The sequence below is a fragment of the Sardina pilchardus genome, chromosome 10, assembly GCF_963854185.1.
Source record: "Sardina pilchardus chromosome 10, fSarPil1.1, whole genome shotgun sequence".
In the NCBI taxonomy this organism is placed as follows: Eukaryota; Metazoa; Chordata; class Actinopteri; order Clupeiformes; family Clupeidae; genus Sardina; species Sardina pilchardus.
Window position 1 is genome coordinate 19,242,385 of NC_085003.1, and position 17,961 is coordinate 19,260,345.

The 17,961-nt window shown below is 43.5% G+C and overlaps 2 protein-coding genes across 2 annotated transcripts; one reads left to right on the forward strand and one right to left on the reverse strand.

Annotated features, from left to right (window-relative positions):
- Positions 1–903: 903 nt before the first annotated feature.
- Positions 904–1,847, forward strand: LOC134093582 (UPF0741 protein SAR0599-like). The gene is made up of 3 exons (XM_062546707.1): positions 904–1,060; positions 1,170–1,250; positions 1,387–1,847. The coding sequence occupies exons 1-3, from the start codon at positions 986–988 to the stop codon at positions 1,723–1,725; spliced, it is 495 nt and encodes a 164-aa protein (XP_062402691.1). The 5' UTR covers positions 904–985; the 3' UTR covers positions 1,726–1,847.
- Positions 1,848–7,848: 6,001 nt separating this feature from the next.
- Positions 7,849–13,618, reverse strand: LOC134094042 (E3 ubiquitin-protein ligase TRIM35-like). The gene is made up of 7 exons (XM_062547412.1): positions 13,538–13,618; positions 11,963–12,548; positions 11,303–11,398; positions 10,962–11,192; positions 10,679–10,701; positions 10,429–10,547; positions 7,849–9,045 (listed from the first exon to the last, which is right to left on the reverse strand). The coding sequence occupies exons 2-7, from the start codon at positions 12,389–12,391 to the stop codon at positions 8,405–8,407; spliced, it is 1,539 nt and encodes a 512-aa protein (XP_062403396.1). The 5' UTR covers positions 12,392–12,548; positions 13,538–13,618; the 3' UTR covers positions 7,849–8,404.
- Between the last annotated feature and the right edge of the window lie 4,343 nt (positions 13,619–17,961).

Genomic DNA, 17,961 nt, shown 5'->3' on the forward strand with positions numbered 1-17,961 from the left:
ATGTCATCATCATAGCCCAGGCTTACTGTCGTGTATCCTTCAAAGTTGATGAACCGATGGGCTTTTTGGTCGCTGGCTAACGTAGTTTCTCCAGCAACTAATAACGATTGTGACGTGGCCGAAATCCACACTTTCCTATGATGTAAGAATGGTTAGAATCAAATACGCAACACTCCACTCCATTTCAGCGGGTACAAAAAGACAGGCCGCGCTTTACCTTCATTATTCTGAGAGCGGATTCACTACTACGAGCGATTTTTTCCTGCACAATTCATCAGTTCAACAATTGATTTTAGATAATATTTTGTAAGTAAAATACGCAGGAGTTTGTAAATGTATGTTTGACATGCCTGAGCCTAGACTATTAAACAGTAGACAAGGCCAGTAGCCATGAAGGCAACAATATTCTATTCTCTGATTGACGAAATGTAGGCCTACAATCTTCCCAGACTATGCATAAGCAAACTAACAATATTATTGTGTTCTCAGGATTTACACAATGGATCGACTCAGCGCGGGTCTGAGAGCGGCCCTGAGTGCGACCACAGCAGACAAGCTGCAGAGGTTTCTTGATGAAACAGCCGAGGAGGCCCAGCAGAGAGAGACTGCCATGAGGCTGACCATTGAGATGGTCCTACAGGATCTCACCGAGGCGGAGAAAGCTAGTCAGGCAGCGAGTGAGGAGTGGCAAAGAGAGAGAGCGAAGAAGGAAGCCGCTGTAGAGGCCGGCCGATGCGATATGGAGGAAGAGGTCAGATTAGAGCTCAATCTCATGACACACAGAGTGAGGACGCTGGCCGAGAAGATCGAAACGGAGAGGCAGAAATGTGTTCCTCTGGAGGCAGATTACCAGAGGATTGCCGCGCTCCTGGAGGAGTCCTTGTACGACCGTGATCAGATGATGCTCAATGAGCCAGAGCGTGTCAAGGCCGAGTCTGATAACTGGGTCAAATGGACCCAAGAAAGGGTAGATGCCACCTTATCAATGGTGCTCAGGGCTGCTGCCATGAAGCAAAAGTGCTTAAATGAGCTGATAAGCAATGCTGAAAAACGGCTGGTGGTAAATATCACTTTTACTTATACATCCCATCTAGTGTTGTAGATCTGAAATGTGCTTTTATCTTATCCAACATTGTGGCAAACTGAGAAAATGTGTCTGTCTTCCTTAGGTATCTGTACCTCAGGAGTCAGATGGGCCTGCTCAGGAGGTTAGCAATACCAACAAGTCGGGCTTTACTGATGGACTCCAGGTAGACTGTCTTAAAATACAATTCCTGTGAAAAACTGTAATTTCATGACTGATTATATCTAATATTTTACCTCTCCAGAGGTTTCCCCGGTCTCATTGGTTCAAAAGATTTGTGTTCTTATTTTATTTTGTTTTAGTCTCTGAGCCCCAGCAGTCCAAAAGCTGAGGAGGTCATCGGTAAGCACCAGGCACTCCAGGGAAAGAGCGACACAAAGTTTGCGAAGAAGATGGCGCGTCTCGTGGCTGAGGCCACCAAGAAGGAGGAGAAGATCAAAGCTGCGGAGCAGAAGAAGAGGATGCAGCTGGAGGAGAAGACAAGGAAACAGCTGGAGAAGCTACAGAAGGCTGAGCTGGAGAAGCAGAGGAGGAAGGAGGCGAAGGAGAAGAAAGAAGCAGAGAAGCTGGAGAGGAAGAGAGCCAAGGAGGAGAGGGCCAAGACCAGACAGCGCGGATGTTGTTTCTGCTGCTGGAGATGATCTTCCTCTCCACAGGACAATGCTGAAGAACTCAACAATCAACAATGTTAATCATTATGAATCGTAAGAAACATTTTTCAACCCAGATTTTTTTCTGCTGGAGGAAATCTTCCACTCCTCAGGACGATGCTGAAGAACTAAATTCTTGACAATTTTGATCATTATGAACCATAATAAATATATATATTTTTTAAGCCATTTCTGTTCTTTGTGCTATAGGACAGTTCTGTCCAGACATTGCAGTCACTGACTATAATATTGCACTGACTAGGTATAATATGAATCTCACAGTATGTTATGGCTCTGACTATACTATTGCTCTGACTATAGGTACAGTATAATATGAATCTCAGTATTTTATTGCTCTGCCACCCGTGCGCTCAGGGTAATCCAAACTTTTCTCATCTGTTGTTCCCTTTTGGTGGAACGCACCACCAGAACAGCAGTGTCTCTCTCTACCTTTAAAAAGCCCCTGAAGACCCAGCTCTTCAGAGAACATCTTCTCTCATAGCACTACCTACAGTACAACTAGCCCCAGCTTTTCAGAGAGCATCTCCTCTCGTTGCACTACCTACAACTAGACCCAGCTCTTCAGAGAGCATCTCCTCTCATAGCACTACCTACAACTAGACCCAGCTCTTCAGAGAGCATCTCCTCTCGTAGCACTACAACTAGACCCAGCTCTTCAGAGAGCATCTCCTCTCGTAGCACTACAACTAGACCCAGCTCTTCAGAGAGTATCTCCTCTCGTTACACTACAACTAGACCCAGCTCTTCAGAGAGCATCTCCTCTCATTACACTACAACTAGACCCAGCTCTTCAGAGAGCATCTCCTCTCGTTACACTACAACTAGACCCAGCTCTTCAGAGAGCATCTCCTCTCGTAGCACGACCTACAACTAGACCCAGCTCTCCAGAGAGTATCTCCTCTCGTTACACTACAACTAGACCCAGCTCTTCAGAGAGTATCTCCTCTCGTTACACTACAACTAGACCCAGCTCTCCAGAGAGTACTGTATCTCCTCTCGTTACACTACAACTAGACCCAGCTCTTCAGAGAGTATCTCCTCTCGTTACACTACAACTAGACCCAGCTCTTCAGAGAGCATCTCCTCTCGTTACACTACAACTAGACCCAGCTCTTCAGAGAGCATCTCCTCTCATAGCACTACCTACAACTAGACCCAGCTCTTCACAGAGCTCCTCTCGTAGCACTACAACTAGACCCAGCTCTTCAGAGAGCATCTCCTCTCATAGCACTACCTACAACTAGACCCAGCTCTTCAGAGAGCATCTCCTCTCGTAGCCCTGCCTACAACTAGACCCAGCTCTTCAGAGAGTATCTCCTCTCGTTACACTACAACTAGACCCAGCTCTTCAGAGAGTATCTCCTCTCGTTACACTACAACTAGACCCAGCTCTTCAGAGAGCATCTCCTCTCATTACACTACAACTAGACCCAGCTCTTCAGAGAGTATCTCCTCTAATAGCACTGCCTACAACTAGACCCAGCTCTTCAGAGAGTATCTCCTCTAATAGCACTACAACTAGACCCAGCTCTTCAGAGAGTATCTCCTCTAATAGCACTACAACTAGACCCAGCTCTTCAGAGAGTATCTCCTCTCGTTACACTACAACTAGACCCAGCTCTTCAGAGAACATCTCCTCTCGTAGCACTACCTACAACTAGACCCAGCTCTTCAGAGAACATCTCCTCTCGTAGCACTACCTACAACTAGACCCAGCTCTTCAGAGAACATCTCCTCTCGTTACACTACAACTAGACCCAGCTCTTCAGAGAGCATCTCCTCTCGTTACACTACAACTAAACCCAGCTCTTCAGAGAGCATCTCCTCTCGTTACACTACAACTAGACCCAGCTCTTCAGAGAACATCTTCTCTAATAGCACTACCAACAACTAGACCCAGCTCTTCAGAGAACATCTCCTCTCGTAGCACTACCTACAACTAGCCCCAGCTCCTCAGAGAGCATCTCCTCTCGTAGCACTACCTACAACTAGACCCAGCTCTTCAGAGAGTATCTCCTCTCGTTACACTACAACTAGACCCAGCTCTTCAGAGAGCATCTCCTCTCGTTACACTACAACTAGACCCAGCTCTTCAGAGAACATCTCCTCTCGTAGCACTACCTACAACTAGACCCAGCTCTTCAGAGAACATCTCCTCTCGTAGCACTACCTACAACTAGACCCAGCTCTTCAGAGAACATCTCCTCTCGTTACACTACAACTAGACCCAGCTCTTCAGAGAGCATCTCCTCTCGTTACACTACAACTAAACCCAGCTCTTCAGAGAGCATCTCCTCTCGTTACACTACAACTAGACCCAGCTCTTCAGAGAGCATCTCCTCTCGTTACACTACAACTAGACCCAGCTCTTCAGAGAACATCTCCTCTCGTTACACTACAACTAGACCCAGCTCTTCAGAGAGCATCTCCTCTCGTTACAGTACAACTAGACCCAGCTCTTCAGAGAACATCTCCTCTCGTTACACTACAACTACACCCAGCTCTTCACAGAACATCTCCTCTCGTAGCACCACCTACAACTAGACCAAGCTCTTCAGAGAGCATCTCCTCTCGTAGCACTACAACTAGACCCAGCTCTTCAGAGAGTATATCCTCTCGTAGCACTGCCTACAACTAGACCCAGCTTTTCAGAGAACATCTCCTCTCGTAGCACTACCTACAACTAGACCCAGCTCTTCAGAGAACATCTCCTCTCGTTACACTACAACTAGACCCAGCTCTTCAGAGAGTATCTCCACTCGATACACTACAACTAGACCCAGCTCTTCACAGAACATCTCCTCTCGTAGCACCACCTACAACTAGACCCAGCTCTTCAGAGAGCCTCTCCTCTCGTAGCACTGCCTACAACTAGACCCAGCTCTTCAGAGAGCCTCTCCTCTAGCACCACCTACAACTAGACCCAGCTCTTCAGAGAGCCTCTTCTCTCGTAGCACTACAACTAGACCCAGCTCTTCAGAGAACATCTCCTCTCGTTACACTACAACTAGACCCAGCTCTTCAGAGAGCATCTCCTCTCGTAGGACTACCTACAACTAGACCCAGCTCTTCAGAGAACATCTCCTCTCGTTACACTACAACTAGACCCAGCTCTTCAGAGAGCATCTCCTCTCGTAGGACTACCTACAACTAGACCCAGCTCTTCAGAGAGCATCTCTTCTCGTAGCCCTGCCTACAACTAGACCCAGCTCTTCAGAGAGTATCTCTTCTCGTAGCCCTGCCTACAACTAGACCCAGCTCTTCACAGAACATATCCTCTCGTAGCACCACCTACAACTAGACCCAGCTCTTCAGAGAGCCTCTCCTCTCGTAGCACTGCCTACAACTAGACCCAGCTCTTCAGAGAGCCTCTCCTCTAACACCACCTACAACTAGACCCAGCTCTTCAGAGAGCCTCTTCTCTCGTAGCACTACAACTAGACCCAGCTCTTCAGAGAGCCTCTTCTCTCGTAGCACTACAACTAGACCCAGCTCTTCAGAGAACATCTCCTCTCGTTACACTACAACTAGACCCAGCTCTTCAGAGAGCATCTCCTCTCGTAGCACTAGACCCAGCTCTCCAGAGAGTATCTCCTCTAGCACCACCTACAACGCTAGTTTTAGCGTTTACCACCTGATAAGAACTGGCGCTAGACTGTATAGAAGTAGCACTCACAGCTACACTACCTTGTCCTTAGCACACTCTGATTGTTTCCCTTGTTGGGAGTCGCTTTGGGTTAAAAAGCACCAGCCAAATATGATTCAATGTAATTTTATAATAATAGTAATTATAATAATGATAGTCTACATAGATGTGCTTTATTTTCCACTTTTAATGTGAAGAGTGCTACTAAAACAAATAGCAAGAAAATAGACCAAATGATGCAAGCAACCATAAATTAAACTTAAGGTTTGGTGAAGTTGGACATGTAACCATGATCTCAAAACTATGGTGAAATGATAGAATGTTTTGGCTCTACCCATCCATAGAACTGTTCTAACTGTTTAACTGTTTAACCACAACATGTCAGAAGAAGGGCCGGTGCAGGAGCACAACATGTCAGAAGAAGGGCCGGTGCAGGAGCACATGTCAGAAGAAGGGCTGGTGCAGGAGCACACCATGTCAGAAGAAGGGCCGGTGCAGGAGCACAACATGTCAGGAGGGCCGCTGCAGGAGCACAACATGTCAAAAGAAGGGCCTGTGCAGGAGCACAACATGTCAAAAGAAGGGCCGGTGCAGGTGCAGGAGCACAACATGTCAGAAGAAGGGCCGGTGCAGGAGCACAACATGTCAGAAGAGGGGCCGGTGCAGGAGCACATGTCAGAAGGGCCGGTGCAGGAGCACAACATGTCAGAAGAAGGGCCGGTGCAGGAGTGTGACGGGCGTCTGCGTCGCTCCATTGACGGCATTAATTATGAAACAGTGTGGACGTGTGGTCTCAGACTGACAGTGCTGTATTGAGTATCATTCAAACCAGAGCGCGGCGCAGCCTGGCACAGCGGCCTCACCCACCCATCCATCGCCCGGCCTGTCCAGTCTGCCCACTCATTGGCTGGGGCTCTCTGATTGCAGTTATCCATCAGCTCCATCACACATTGGCATCTCCGTGGAGCTCTCATTCAGCCCAGCCCCTCAACAGCAGCCCTGTGTGTGTGTGTGTGTGTGTGTGTGTGTGTGTGTGTGTGTGTGTGTGTGTGTGTGTGTGTGTCTGTGGAGCTGTCCGGCTGCCATGTTCACGTTTCATACGGGGGGGGTGACACGCTCTAAAAATAAAGGTGCTTTATTTGCTCTGGATGGTTCCATGGAGAGTCAAAACTCTGTTGAACCATTACATCAGACGAAAGGTTCTTGACATTGGAAATGGTTCTTCAGAGCCTCAGATCATAATGGACCATTTATTCTTCTTTAAAGAACAGTTGCCTCAATGGTTCTTTGAAGCACTGGAAAAGGTTCTTCTGTGGCATCGTTCTGAAGAACCGGTACTGGCCCCATTATCTTTTAGAGTGTGTGCCCGGTTGTGATTTCCATCCCTGTTCAGAATTAAAGATGGTGCCTTTCTTCACTGCTGCCTGTGTTCCCTGGGGCCGGATTCACGAAAACAATCTTAAGATAAATCTTAAGTTGATTCCTAAGAAAATAAATAAGAAGTCCTTAAGATTGTTCTTAAATGCTATTCACCAATATTTTCTTAAGAATTGTCGTATTTCTTAGGAACTTCTTTGTTTTCCCACTTAAGAACTTAGATAAGAATGCCCTGCGCCATTCGTTACACTAAACGCAATCAAACGTGAGTTTTGTTTACAAGTGGCAACCGTTGCTAAGAGGGAAAGTCATGCCTTCAAGCACTCCCGGTTGTCTTAACTTTGAAACGGTAGGCTTACTTTCTTGAAATTTGCCGTTTTTACTAGAAAATACTGCCATTTCCATGGACTTTAGATGTTTAAGAAAGGAAACGTGTTCTACTCTGACGTCGACGTGCGCCGAGTGCTGCGAGGAACCCTTCGGGCTATGCGAGTTTTCAGACAGAGGACTGAGCTACCGAAAACAATAGCAGCAAGCTAAAATTAGCAATAAATGGTTGGCTTATATATTGTGAGTACACAAAATAAAGGCTGATATTTCAAACGAGCTGTCTGAAACTGGTAAATGTGTTCAAATATATGACTATAAGAGGCCCGACTTTACACTGTAAAGTTTTTAAGACAGGTGCAGGGTTGTCTTAAAGTTGCGAGGAAAATTACGAATACATTTAAGATCTTAGTTTTCAAGAATGCCATTTGTTCCTAAGTGTTTTCTTAGGACGCATCTTAAGAAGAGAGTTAAGGAAAAACATAAGAACTTTATTCATGAATATCAAATCTTCTTAAATTTGCTCGTAAGACAAAAGATAAGAAGAAAGCACCACTTAGGAAGTATTTTTGTCTTAAGAAGGCTTCGTGAATCCGGCCCCTGGTCTTTAAGAACTCATATTCATCTATTTTACATTTGAATTGTTTTGAATTGGACAGATCAAGTTGGAGAGTTATAGCATATGCACCTTCAATGGATTTAAAAACAAGAGCTTGATTATATAGAAAAAATGTTTTAATTCAATTCCACATTATATGATGTAGTCACCAATAGACCGCTGAAAATATCCCCCTCTGTCATCACATGTGTTACTTGTAATTCAAACAGCCAGGTAGGGTGACCTTTGACCTAGGAACTTGCACAGGTTGGGCATGGGCACTAACATGTTAGCCTAATCATGTTTTCTTAGTTGAGTACAAACCATCTCTTCAATAAACATCTTTCATGGTGTTTTATTACATTACATTACATTTAGCAGACACTTTTTTAATCCACAGTGATTTACATGACGTACATATATTACAAGGGATTACATTGTCATTACATTGTTAACACTGTGAGCAACTTGGGGTTACGTGCGTTGCTCAGGGACACAGTGGGGGAAGCCATTAGTGCATGCTAGCCCTCCCCTGCTGAAAACAGCCTGACCAGCTAAAGGTGGTTTGCTGGTTGACCAGCTTGTTAACCAGCTTATTTGACCACCCTATGATAGTTAACCAGCTACACCAGCAAAGACCAGCAATATTTGGAAGAAAACCAGCAAAGACCAGCTAAAACCTGCTAAAACCAGCTACCAGCCTAAGCTGGTTTCTTGCCGTTTTTTTCAGCAGGTTCCTCCTTAGCCAGTACAGTTCCACCCCCCCAGTTGAATTGCTTGGTGCCGGCCGTGTTCTCACTGGCCGCAGCGTCCGCAGACACATTGAATGGGCAAACCTGGAGGGGTATTTCACCTTCATCTGTCTCTGTGCTGAAGAAGGGGTAGAGCGTGTCGGTGAACTCTGTTCTGAACGTGTGAATATGGAACATGGGCCGGTCATCGGTGGCATCGTAGAAGGACAGATGTCCTTCGTCACAGTCCAGTTCGATTCTGACCTTCTTGGGTCTATTGTCCAGAAAACAGGGCACCGCCCCCATAGTGCAGCAGTCCTCCGTCATCCAGAGGGTCCAGAACCCGAACTTGGGCTCCAGGTAAGTCTCCCCCTTCCTCTCAACAGACTTGTAGGCCACGCCCAGGCTCCACCTCTTCCTGTCTCCCACCTCCACCTCCCAGCAGTGCTGGCCCTCACTGTAGCCCTCGGAGCCCAGGATGTAGATGTATTTCGTGAAGCGCTCGGGGTTGTCCGGTACAACTCGTTTGCTTCCTATCTCCGACACAGTGGTCATGTCCTCAGACACATCGAGCCAGCCATCTGCTGTGTTGGGGTCAAGGATCACTGGATCTGGAAAGATTTAAAAAATAAAAATTAAAAAAAACATAATTAACTGATGTGAAGATTATGGCGTGCTCTTAATCCACAAAATCTTTAGTTTGGCTCTTTGATTCAAGGTAACAAAACTGTCAAGAGAGAAAAATGTTCTTCGCCCAAAGCACTCCTTAATTAAAATGTCTTTATTCACAACGACACGTCCTAAATAGACCAGTTAAAAAAGCCCACTTATAGCGGCATGAGACTTCTTCAGGGAACAGTTAAACAGGAAGTTTAGGTGATAGCATACACTAATTAACTATCTTAGTATAGTCTGGGATAACCTAGACGATTGTGTTAGCAGAGCCAGTGGTGTAGTCTAGTTAGCTGTAGTGGGCATTATGTACAGTAATGTAGTTTAGTTAGTTGTAGAGGGTTAGGTATACTGTGATCAACCCCATATGTTAATTCCTGTCCTTGCCTATTTTAAGTGGGTATATTGAGATGGTGATGCTTTTTAAGTGGGTATACTGTGTAGTCCCACGTATCATGTAGACTACACCACTGAGCAAAGCTGAATTTGAGATTTTGAGAAGCGGTGTGGTGTGAACAGACTAATCTGGGCCTAGTGCTCCTGCTCGATCTGTCCCCCTCCCCACCGTGTGTGTCTTGTCATCTGACACTGCTCATGGCTGCCAGTGGGGTGTGAGAATTCAGGAGTAAACAGGCCTAATAGAGGAACAGAGCGCATGGGAGGAGACACGAGGGGATTTAAAAGATCACTCCTGACATTCTAGGGATGTTCCACATACTACAAGGAAGAAAATAGCATACTGACTGAGTTTACAACATTTTTATGTCCATGTAACCTAACTTATTTGTGGAGTAGAGCTAATGAAGAACTCAGTAATATTGTTTTAAAGCACTGATTCACCACAACTCTTTCTTTGTAAGCACACCGAATTCTGTGAAATTACAATCTGTCACTTTCATAACAGCTATATGCAATGTCCTTTTTAAATATAAACACAATCTTGAATACACATGTACAAACACATGTGGAGCCTTTAGCTAACTTTTTTTCAAGCCTGCTCATTGGTTTGAAAGAGGCACTGTACAAATGAAAGTACCTTTGAAAGCCTTCACCACTGTTTAAAACCCCTCAATCCTCCATCCTTTACCTTTGTACATCAATCAAACTACAGTAATGTGGGGCCCGGTCCGGAGTTTGCCGGAAAAGTTGTGGGTTAATTTCCCACTGCAACCATTGTGCCCTTGAGCAAAACCGTTGTGCCCTTGAGCAAGGCTTTTATCGAGCTGCTCCTGCAAGACTGGCCCGTGTAATTGACATATGTAAGTCATGTTGGATAAATGTGTCAGCCAAATTAATTAGTATTTCAGTAGTAATGCACTCACAATAGTCCACCATCCCCATCATCTTCCTCCAGACTTTAAACTTTAGGTTGCCTAGGTGTCCGGCGACGTCCATCACGGCCCCAGCCATCATGTGGGGGCTCATCAGTGTGTTGGTCGCTCTGCAACCCCACACACACACACACACACACACACACACACACCAGGAAAGCAACATCATGTCTACACATCTGGACAGCAGAAAACAAACCATGGGCTAAACTGACTAAAAAGCCTTCAAGAAGAAACTCACCGTTTCTTGTGCTGACTGCTGGCCTAGAATTGAACGCAGAAATGCATGAATTAAACAAAAGCATTTTGGTCAACCAATCGCTGATGATTTTTTATAGCAAATGGTGTATTGGATCTATAGGATGTGTTGGAACTTGAACGTTCATTTTCCTCACTTAAAGCAAACCCTTTTCAGCGTTGTCCTGTCCTGGCATACAGTACCATAACAGCAGGCTACAGAATGACCACTCTCCTGATAAGGTGAACATCTATGCAGGAGCTACGTGCTATGCTAGATTATGCACCTGGTAAATTGAAATATCATCTTTTGTCAGGGTCTTCTGCGAGTAACTGATGGCCTCAGTCAGAGCGTGGATCTGTCCTCGCACGATCTTCAGCTCTCTCTCAATGACCCTCTGGTTCCTCTCGGCCTCCTCTTCTGCTGCGGCCAGCCTGGCCTCCTCTTCCTCTCTCAGGAACCGATGAAGCTGCTGAAACTCGTCCTTGATCTTCTGCTCAACCACGTATTGCTGGACCTGTGAAAGAAGTCACCAGTATATATTCAATAGCGTTCCCATGCGTTGATGACGACATGCGGAGTGTTGTTGTCAGATCTGTAGGCGGTTTGGGTGCTGGTGCAGCTCACCTTCACATGCTTCGTCATGATCACGTAGTTCTCCTCAGCATCAGTACATTCCTCCAGCTGTTGCTTCATTTTCATGGTTTCCCCAAAAATGAAATGCTGTGTATAACACATAGGAATTCATACAAAACTTTAGACCTGATTTACAAATTTACCACACATTTGTTTTTCATTGTTCATGCACATGACATGATACTATAAACTACTAAGCTTCACTTTATCTCTCTCTAGGGGCGTGTGTGTGTGTGTGGGGGGGGGGGGGGGTTGTTTGTGTGTGTGTCCGTGCATGCGTGCGTGTATGTCTGTTTTGTTTATTGTATTTGTATATGTTGTCTGAGAGGTCATATTTAAAGTCACACATTTGTGGAAAGTGTGTGTGTATGTGTGTGCGTGTTTGTGTGTGTGTGTGTGTGTGTGTGTGTGTGTGTGTGTGTGTGTGTGTGTGTGTGTGTGTGTGTTTTGTTTATTGTATTTGTATGTGTTGTCTCAGAGGTCATATTTAGCCAACATTTGTGGGAAGTGTGTGTGTATGTGTGTGCATGTTTGTGCGTGTGTGTGTGTGTGTGTGTGTGTGTGTGTGTTTTGTTTATTGCATTTGTATAGGTCATATTTACCCAACATGTGTGGGAAGTGGGGTTTCAGCTGCATGTCTACTTTACTCACCCTTATTTCCCCCACCTTGTCCTTGACACGAATGACCTTGTGTTCCATGTGCTCCTTCACACCCTCACATTCTTCACATATCAGCTTGTTGTCAGTCACACAGAATCTTATTGATTTCACAGAGTGTTTACGACAGATACCTTCCTCAGTTGTCGCTGAACTACTGTTGTCTTTAATCCTCCCAGTGAACGTGTCGGCAAGGTTCTTCAAGGTCATATTGACCTCCGGAGTGTCCTTGGGAGCTGGCATCTGACAGACTGGGCAGTGCCTCTGCTCATCCTGGTCCCAGAAATTACACACACACCTTATACAAAAGCTGTGGTTGCATTCCAAGGACACGGGATCCACTATGGTGTCTAAGCAGATTTGGCACGACAGAAAATACTCAAAATCCTCATTGGTCTCCTCGTTCTCCACGTTCTCCGCCATGGTTCCAGCTGTTCTGCGCGGTTCTCTTACTCTGTATTCTGTTGATGTTACAGGTCAAAGAACAAGTTGGCGTTGGTGGTGACGGTGATGGCTTTGACCGCTAAGTGTTGACCTAGGTAGTCACAGCTTTCAAATTTGACCTGCTGTTTCTTGGAAACTGTTCACCATCCAATACAACAAAACAAAACGAAAGAAATAAGAGAAGAAATAAAAACAAGCTAAGCTGAGGTTAAAATCCTTATTCTTTGTCAATACTCATGAAATAAGAACTTTGGATATGTGCATGTCCGTATGTGTGCACTCCACAGCATGTGACTTCTGAGAGTGTGAAAGATTCAGCCAAATGTGTGCACAGATCACATATCATCTGCAGCATTTAGTCTCTGTCAAGGCAGAGTGTCCATCGGAAAGATAACAGGTGCAAGTTGTAAACGATCTCTTTGAAAATCACACTCCATAATAGCCTAAGGGTCCTTAATAGATAGCAAAATAGTCATTAACCCTTTGTTAACTGTTAATTGTTACTAAATTATCTATTTACCACAAGTTAATGTTTTTTCATCATTAATGAATTAATTAGTCATCTATTTTTGTTTGTTTTGTTTCATCGAGGACCTTTGTGAACCTTGTGATCATTCATTTCCGGTGTGAGAGACTCATACTGATAGTTATATGTTACTAATATTAATGATGAAAAAACATTAACTTGCGGGAAACAGATAGGCTATGTGTTTTAGTAGCAATTAACAAATATTAACAAAGGGTTAGTTAATGACTAGTTTGCTATTTATTAAGGACCCTTATTATGGAGTGTTACCAAAGATCTTGTTCAGCTCAATAATAATGGGATATGTTTGATATGTATTAATGGATGGTTAATGATTGGAATGGCCCAATAACTGCCGAATAACTGCTCAACAGCATATGAACTGTCCTCAGATTGCCATGCCGATCAGCTAAAAGGCTTAATGATATGTTCTGCATGCTGAGAGACCAGATGAGTTCTTGAAACCATGCTGGAGTTCAAGCACTATCTTATTTGCCACAGCAGTCTAGAAAAAGTCTTACAACCATCAAATCACAGAACAATATATGTTATATATGTTATTATAGGATTAACTAGAGACAGAAGGGGACACCGCATACCTGTTACATCCAAATAAAAGCCAGAAGGAATCTGCAGCGCAGTGGTAGTCCAACTGTTGCTTTTAAACTCCGAAAGTTGCAAAGGGGTGTATTCAAAGCACTGAAGTGTGCATCGTGTTACCCTAAGCATGTGACCAATGGCATCGGCATATCACTTGACACACCGCCCTGAACGTCCACTGCAGTTGGTTGATGGAGTTCAGCCTCTCCCATAAACGCAAGTAATGGAGATAGTTCTTGGCTTGTGTGATATGTGATGAGATGGCTGTGTGTGGACTGACCATGTCAAAAGTCAGGCTAAGGACCTCTTCCATGTAGAAGTGTGACGTGAGTGTGACGGCTCCGAGCTTGTTTCTGGAGATAGGGGAAAAGAAAGGCAGCGGCACCTGGAAGTCTCAAGAATTTTGGAACGCAGGGTTGTGTTTCAAGAACCCTATTTATATCATGGGAGTCAACAGAGGCTCGACCTAAATTAATTGCTAGGGGCTCAATCTTCATAAACATCACAACAGTAATAAACAATGGCTTGGTTAAACTCCATTCTACATCAAATGTGGCTTTATATTTTTATGAAATAACAAGAAATAACAAACTTGTGAAAATGTCTTGTTACGTACATGAAAATTCACTGAGGTGACGCACTGTCCATAATAAGAGTATCTTTGGTGTAATTATACCTTAAATTATAAGGTTTATAATTATATCACCTTTTATATTATGTTATAATTATAACTGAAATATTACTGTGAACAGCTCTATAAGAAATGAAGAAATCACGGCACAGTAACATACCCTTGTGTACATAATGGTAAGGACCCTGGTGCGCACACGCACACGCACACACACACACACACACACACACACACACACACACACACACACACACACACACACACATATACACACACACACACACACACACACACACACACGCACACGCAATTCAAATTACATTTTGCTAGGAAAACAAGGAAATAATATTTGAGCTCATTGCAGCCCATGAAAGATAGTTTGTCTGCATTTAGTTCAACCTTGTTTGGGACCTGACTTACATCTGACCTTGGTACAGCTGTGGGACTCTGTGGAAAACTGGGACTGAGCCTACGAGGGGAATCTGATGGAAATCCATAGCAGACCCAGAGCATGTACAAAACCACAGTGTCCTCTGCTGGTCACACAGTGGGGACAACACACTGTTTGGGGTTGTTTGTTATTCGTTAACCATAAGCATTGAAAACAACACAATTTGAATTATTTTTGACACTTTTAACACTGTGTCCAGATAAGGACAACCTAGTTTGAGTTGTTTCCAACACATTTGTTTTAAGAGTGTGGTTAAAAAGATGTACATTTTACTATGAATGGAATGTGGCAAGGACGTTGCAAAAATATAGTTGCAGGGGAAAACTCACATATCAATCATTTTATCATTATTTTTGGCCATCAAACAAACAGGAATCAGGCTGAAATTATGTTTGTATAGATGTATAGCTGGTTAAAATGAAAAGACTTTACTTAAATCATATTGCTCAGGTTGTGCTGAAAAATTGATATAAAATAGTCAATATCGCACATGAAAGCGTCATTACAGTGCATGAAAATGCACTGTACTGTTCTTCCTATGCTTCTTCTTCTTATTATTATTCCGCTGATCAAATTCATTTTTTCTATTCAGCTTAAACCGTTTAACTTAGAAACTTCATTCAAACGTCGCAACGTAGGTCTTAAATAGGGGCATGCTGCTATGTATTTTTCAACTTTGTAACTTGTATACTTTTTAAACTATAAATTAAAAACTATTAAAAATGTCCCCATAGACTTAACATTGGCCTCTATGACATCACAGTCGGATCGTTAAGCAATTAGAATCTTATGCCAGGTGGCCAGCCCCACCTGCAGCAGCTCTCTCTCTCTCTCAGGCTTTAAGCATACAATCTCTCTGTGAAGACTACATATCCTGTTAACTGTTTCCTCTTTCCACAACTGTTTCAAAATAAAAGTCCTCACTGCAATAATACACTATTAAATCATTTAACCATTGAAACTACTCAACTATTTAACTGTTCAACCATTCCAACTGTCAGTTATCATCAACTATGCCTCCAGTCAACTACATGAGACCTCCATGTACCTAGCAACCAACATAGCAACCATTTAAATTAAGCGTTTATGACCGTTTCCATAGCAACCAACATGATTTTACTACAGTAACTTCTTTATTCCCAATAGTGGCAGCCATGGATACCCTATCAACAAATGTTTCAAAATAGAAGTCCTCAGTAGCAAGTTAGCTAGTTAGCATGGTTAGCGTAGTTAGCATTGTTAGCATAGTTAGCATTTTTAGCATAGCTGATAGAAATGTTTAGCTAAGTTAGCTAATCAACCTAGTTAACATGGTTAGCATAGTTAGCATTGTTAGCATAGTTAGCATTTTTAGCATAGCTGCTAGAAATGATTAGCTAAGTTAGCTAATCAACCTAGTTAGCATTGTTAACATAGTTAGCATTGTTATCATAGTTAGCATTGTTAGCATAACTGTTACAAATGATTAGCTAAGTTAGCTAATCAACCTGGTTTGCATAGTTAGCATTGTTAGCATAGTTAGCATTTTTAGCATAACTGATAGAAATCATTAGCTAGGTTAGCTAATCAACCTGGTTAACATTGTTAACATAGTTAACATTGTTAGCATTGTTCAAATTTTTACCATAACTGTTAGAAATCATTAGCTAAGTAAACCAATCAACCTTGTTATCATTGTTAACATAGTTAGATAACATTTTATCATACCTTTTAGAAATCATTAGTTAAGTTACAACTGGAATGTTTAAGCTTTAAACTGTCTACCTTCACACATCAACTGTCTTTAAACTATGCACCCACCATGTTTACCCTAGCTACACCTTAGTAACCATATCTACATTATCTATCTATATATTTTTGCATTTTCATGCACTGGTAATTCCTTGGAATTGCATTTCTAGTTAAATTATGATCTCGCTTGATTTTAACTGGAATCAGGTTTTATTCTGTTACAGAGAGGGTAAAAGGTGAGCTATAGGGCCTCTCTCACTCTTCTTTTTTTTTATCTATCCTCCCTTCCTTCCGCAGGCCTCGTTCCCACTGATCTAGATGAAGTGTGATGGGGCGGATAGTCTATCCAGTGTTCTTTATAGATCAGTGGGAACGAGCCTGGAGGACCGAGCATCGAGGAGAGAGGAGAGAGCTTGAGAAGGGGCCACAAGCCTCACATCTGCCTCTGCTACAAATCAATCTTTTTCTTAACAAAGAAACTACTGGACTTTAAAGGTTGGGTACGGAATTCGCAAAACGGCCGGCAGATTTTGAATACATACAACCTCAAGTCCCGCCCTCCATGCACCAACGAAAATTATGCGCGAGAGCGAGCCAGGCTAAATGAAATGCCAGCCTGGCGTCTACAGCACTATGAGCTCTAGTCTCCATACAATCGCCCACATCAACTTCCCCAATTACATTCTTTATTCACCTCCAAAGGGTTGTAGGTAATAGTTCCACAAATCAGACAAGGTATGATTTTATAGCCATTATGGCAAAAGCACCTTAGTCTACCAGCCCTTTCGTTCGGAAATTCTAAAACAACGATGCATTTTAATACACCAAAATAACATTTGATATAGGCTACCTTACATCTTTCAGTAGCCATAGGTGTGTATATTTGAATAGAATGGTTTGGTTCTTACCAGGGCGTTTATCTTCTGAAATATCCGAGTTTAGTGCTGGCCCGCTGGTTCGCCTATTCCACTGTAGCTCCAAGCGGTTAAGTTTCGATTTCATGTTTACAACACTCTTCGAGTCACGGTAAAATGTAATTTTTGCTACATAGCTTATTTATTGCGTGGGTGATTGAGTTTCCGTAGCTATCCGCTGCCTTAGGCTACTATGTATAGAAATGAAGTGACACATACAATTTGAGGGGAACATTGTGGGACGTGTAGCAGGCCTAGTTACGGTAGTTTCGTTTCACTTTCAGCACTGACTCGCGGTCAGCTTTCGTGCTATGTGCACGAACGGGTCGCGCGTGCGGGGGGGGAGGGGGAGGAGGAAGAGGAAGACCGTTAGATTGACAAATGAGCTGTGAAATGATGGTATGAGGTTTAGAATTCTATTGGCTGGAGTTTTTCGAGCCCTGCCCGTTCTGCAGATGATTGACATGTTTAATTTCCATTTCAGTACTTCCAACTCAGTGGCTGTAAGTGGGTTAGGAATAGGATTTCAAGTGATTTTGCAAAAATGACCAAAAAAGCTCATTCCATACCCTACCTTTAAGGTCCAAATTATATATGGCCGCCGGAAGTACAAAAGTCCTGTGATTGGCTCTTCCTCCCCACTGTTTCATTCTGGCCTGGGGTGCCTTTCATATAGGGATTTATCGGTCCTTCCTT

Bases quoted from the DNA above. Each gene is read 5' to 3' on its own strand.
- LOC134093582 (XM_062546707.1), top strand. From the start codon at position 986: ATGGTGCTCAGGGCTGCTGCCATGAAGCAAAAGTGCTTAAATGAGCTG. The intron at 1,061-1,169 runs GTAAATATCACT...TGTCTTCCTTAG, and splicing joins ATGCTGAAAAACGGCTGGTG to GTATCTGTACCTCAGGAGTC. The intron at 1,251-1,386 runs GTAGACTGTCTT...ATTTTGTTTTAG, and splicing joins GCTTTACTGATGGACTCCAG to TCTCTGAGCCCCAGCAGTCC.
- LOC134094042 (XM_062547412.1), bottom strand. From the start codon at position 12,391: ATGGCGGAGAACGTGGAGAACGAGGAGACCAATGAGGATTTTGAGTAT. The intron at 11,399-11,962 runs GTGAGTAAAGTA...TGTTATACACAG, and splicing joins ACAAGGTGGGGGAAATAAGG to CATTTCATTTTTGGGGAAAC. The intron at 10,548-10,678 runs GTGAGTTTCTTC...GTGGGGTTGCAG, and splicing joins AGCAGTCAGCACAAGAAACG to AGCGACCAACACACTGATGA.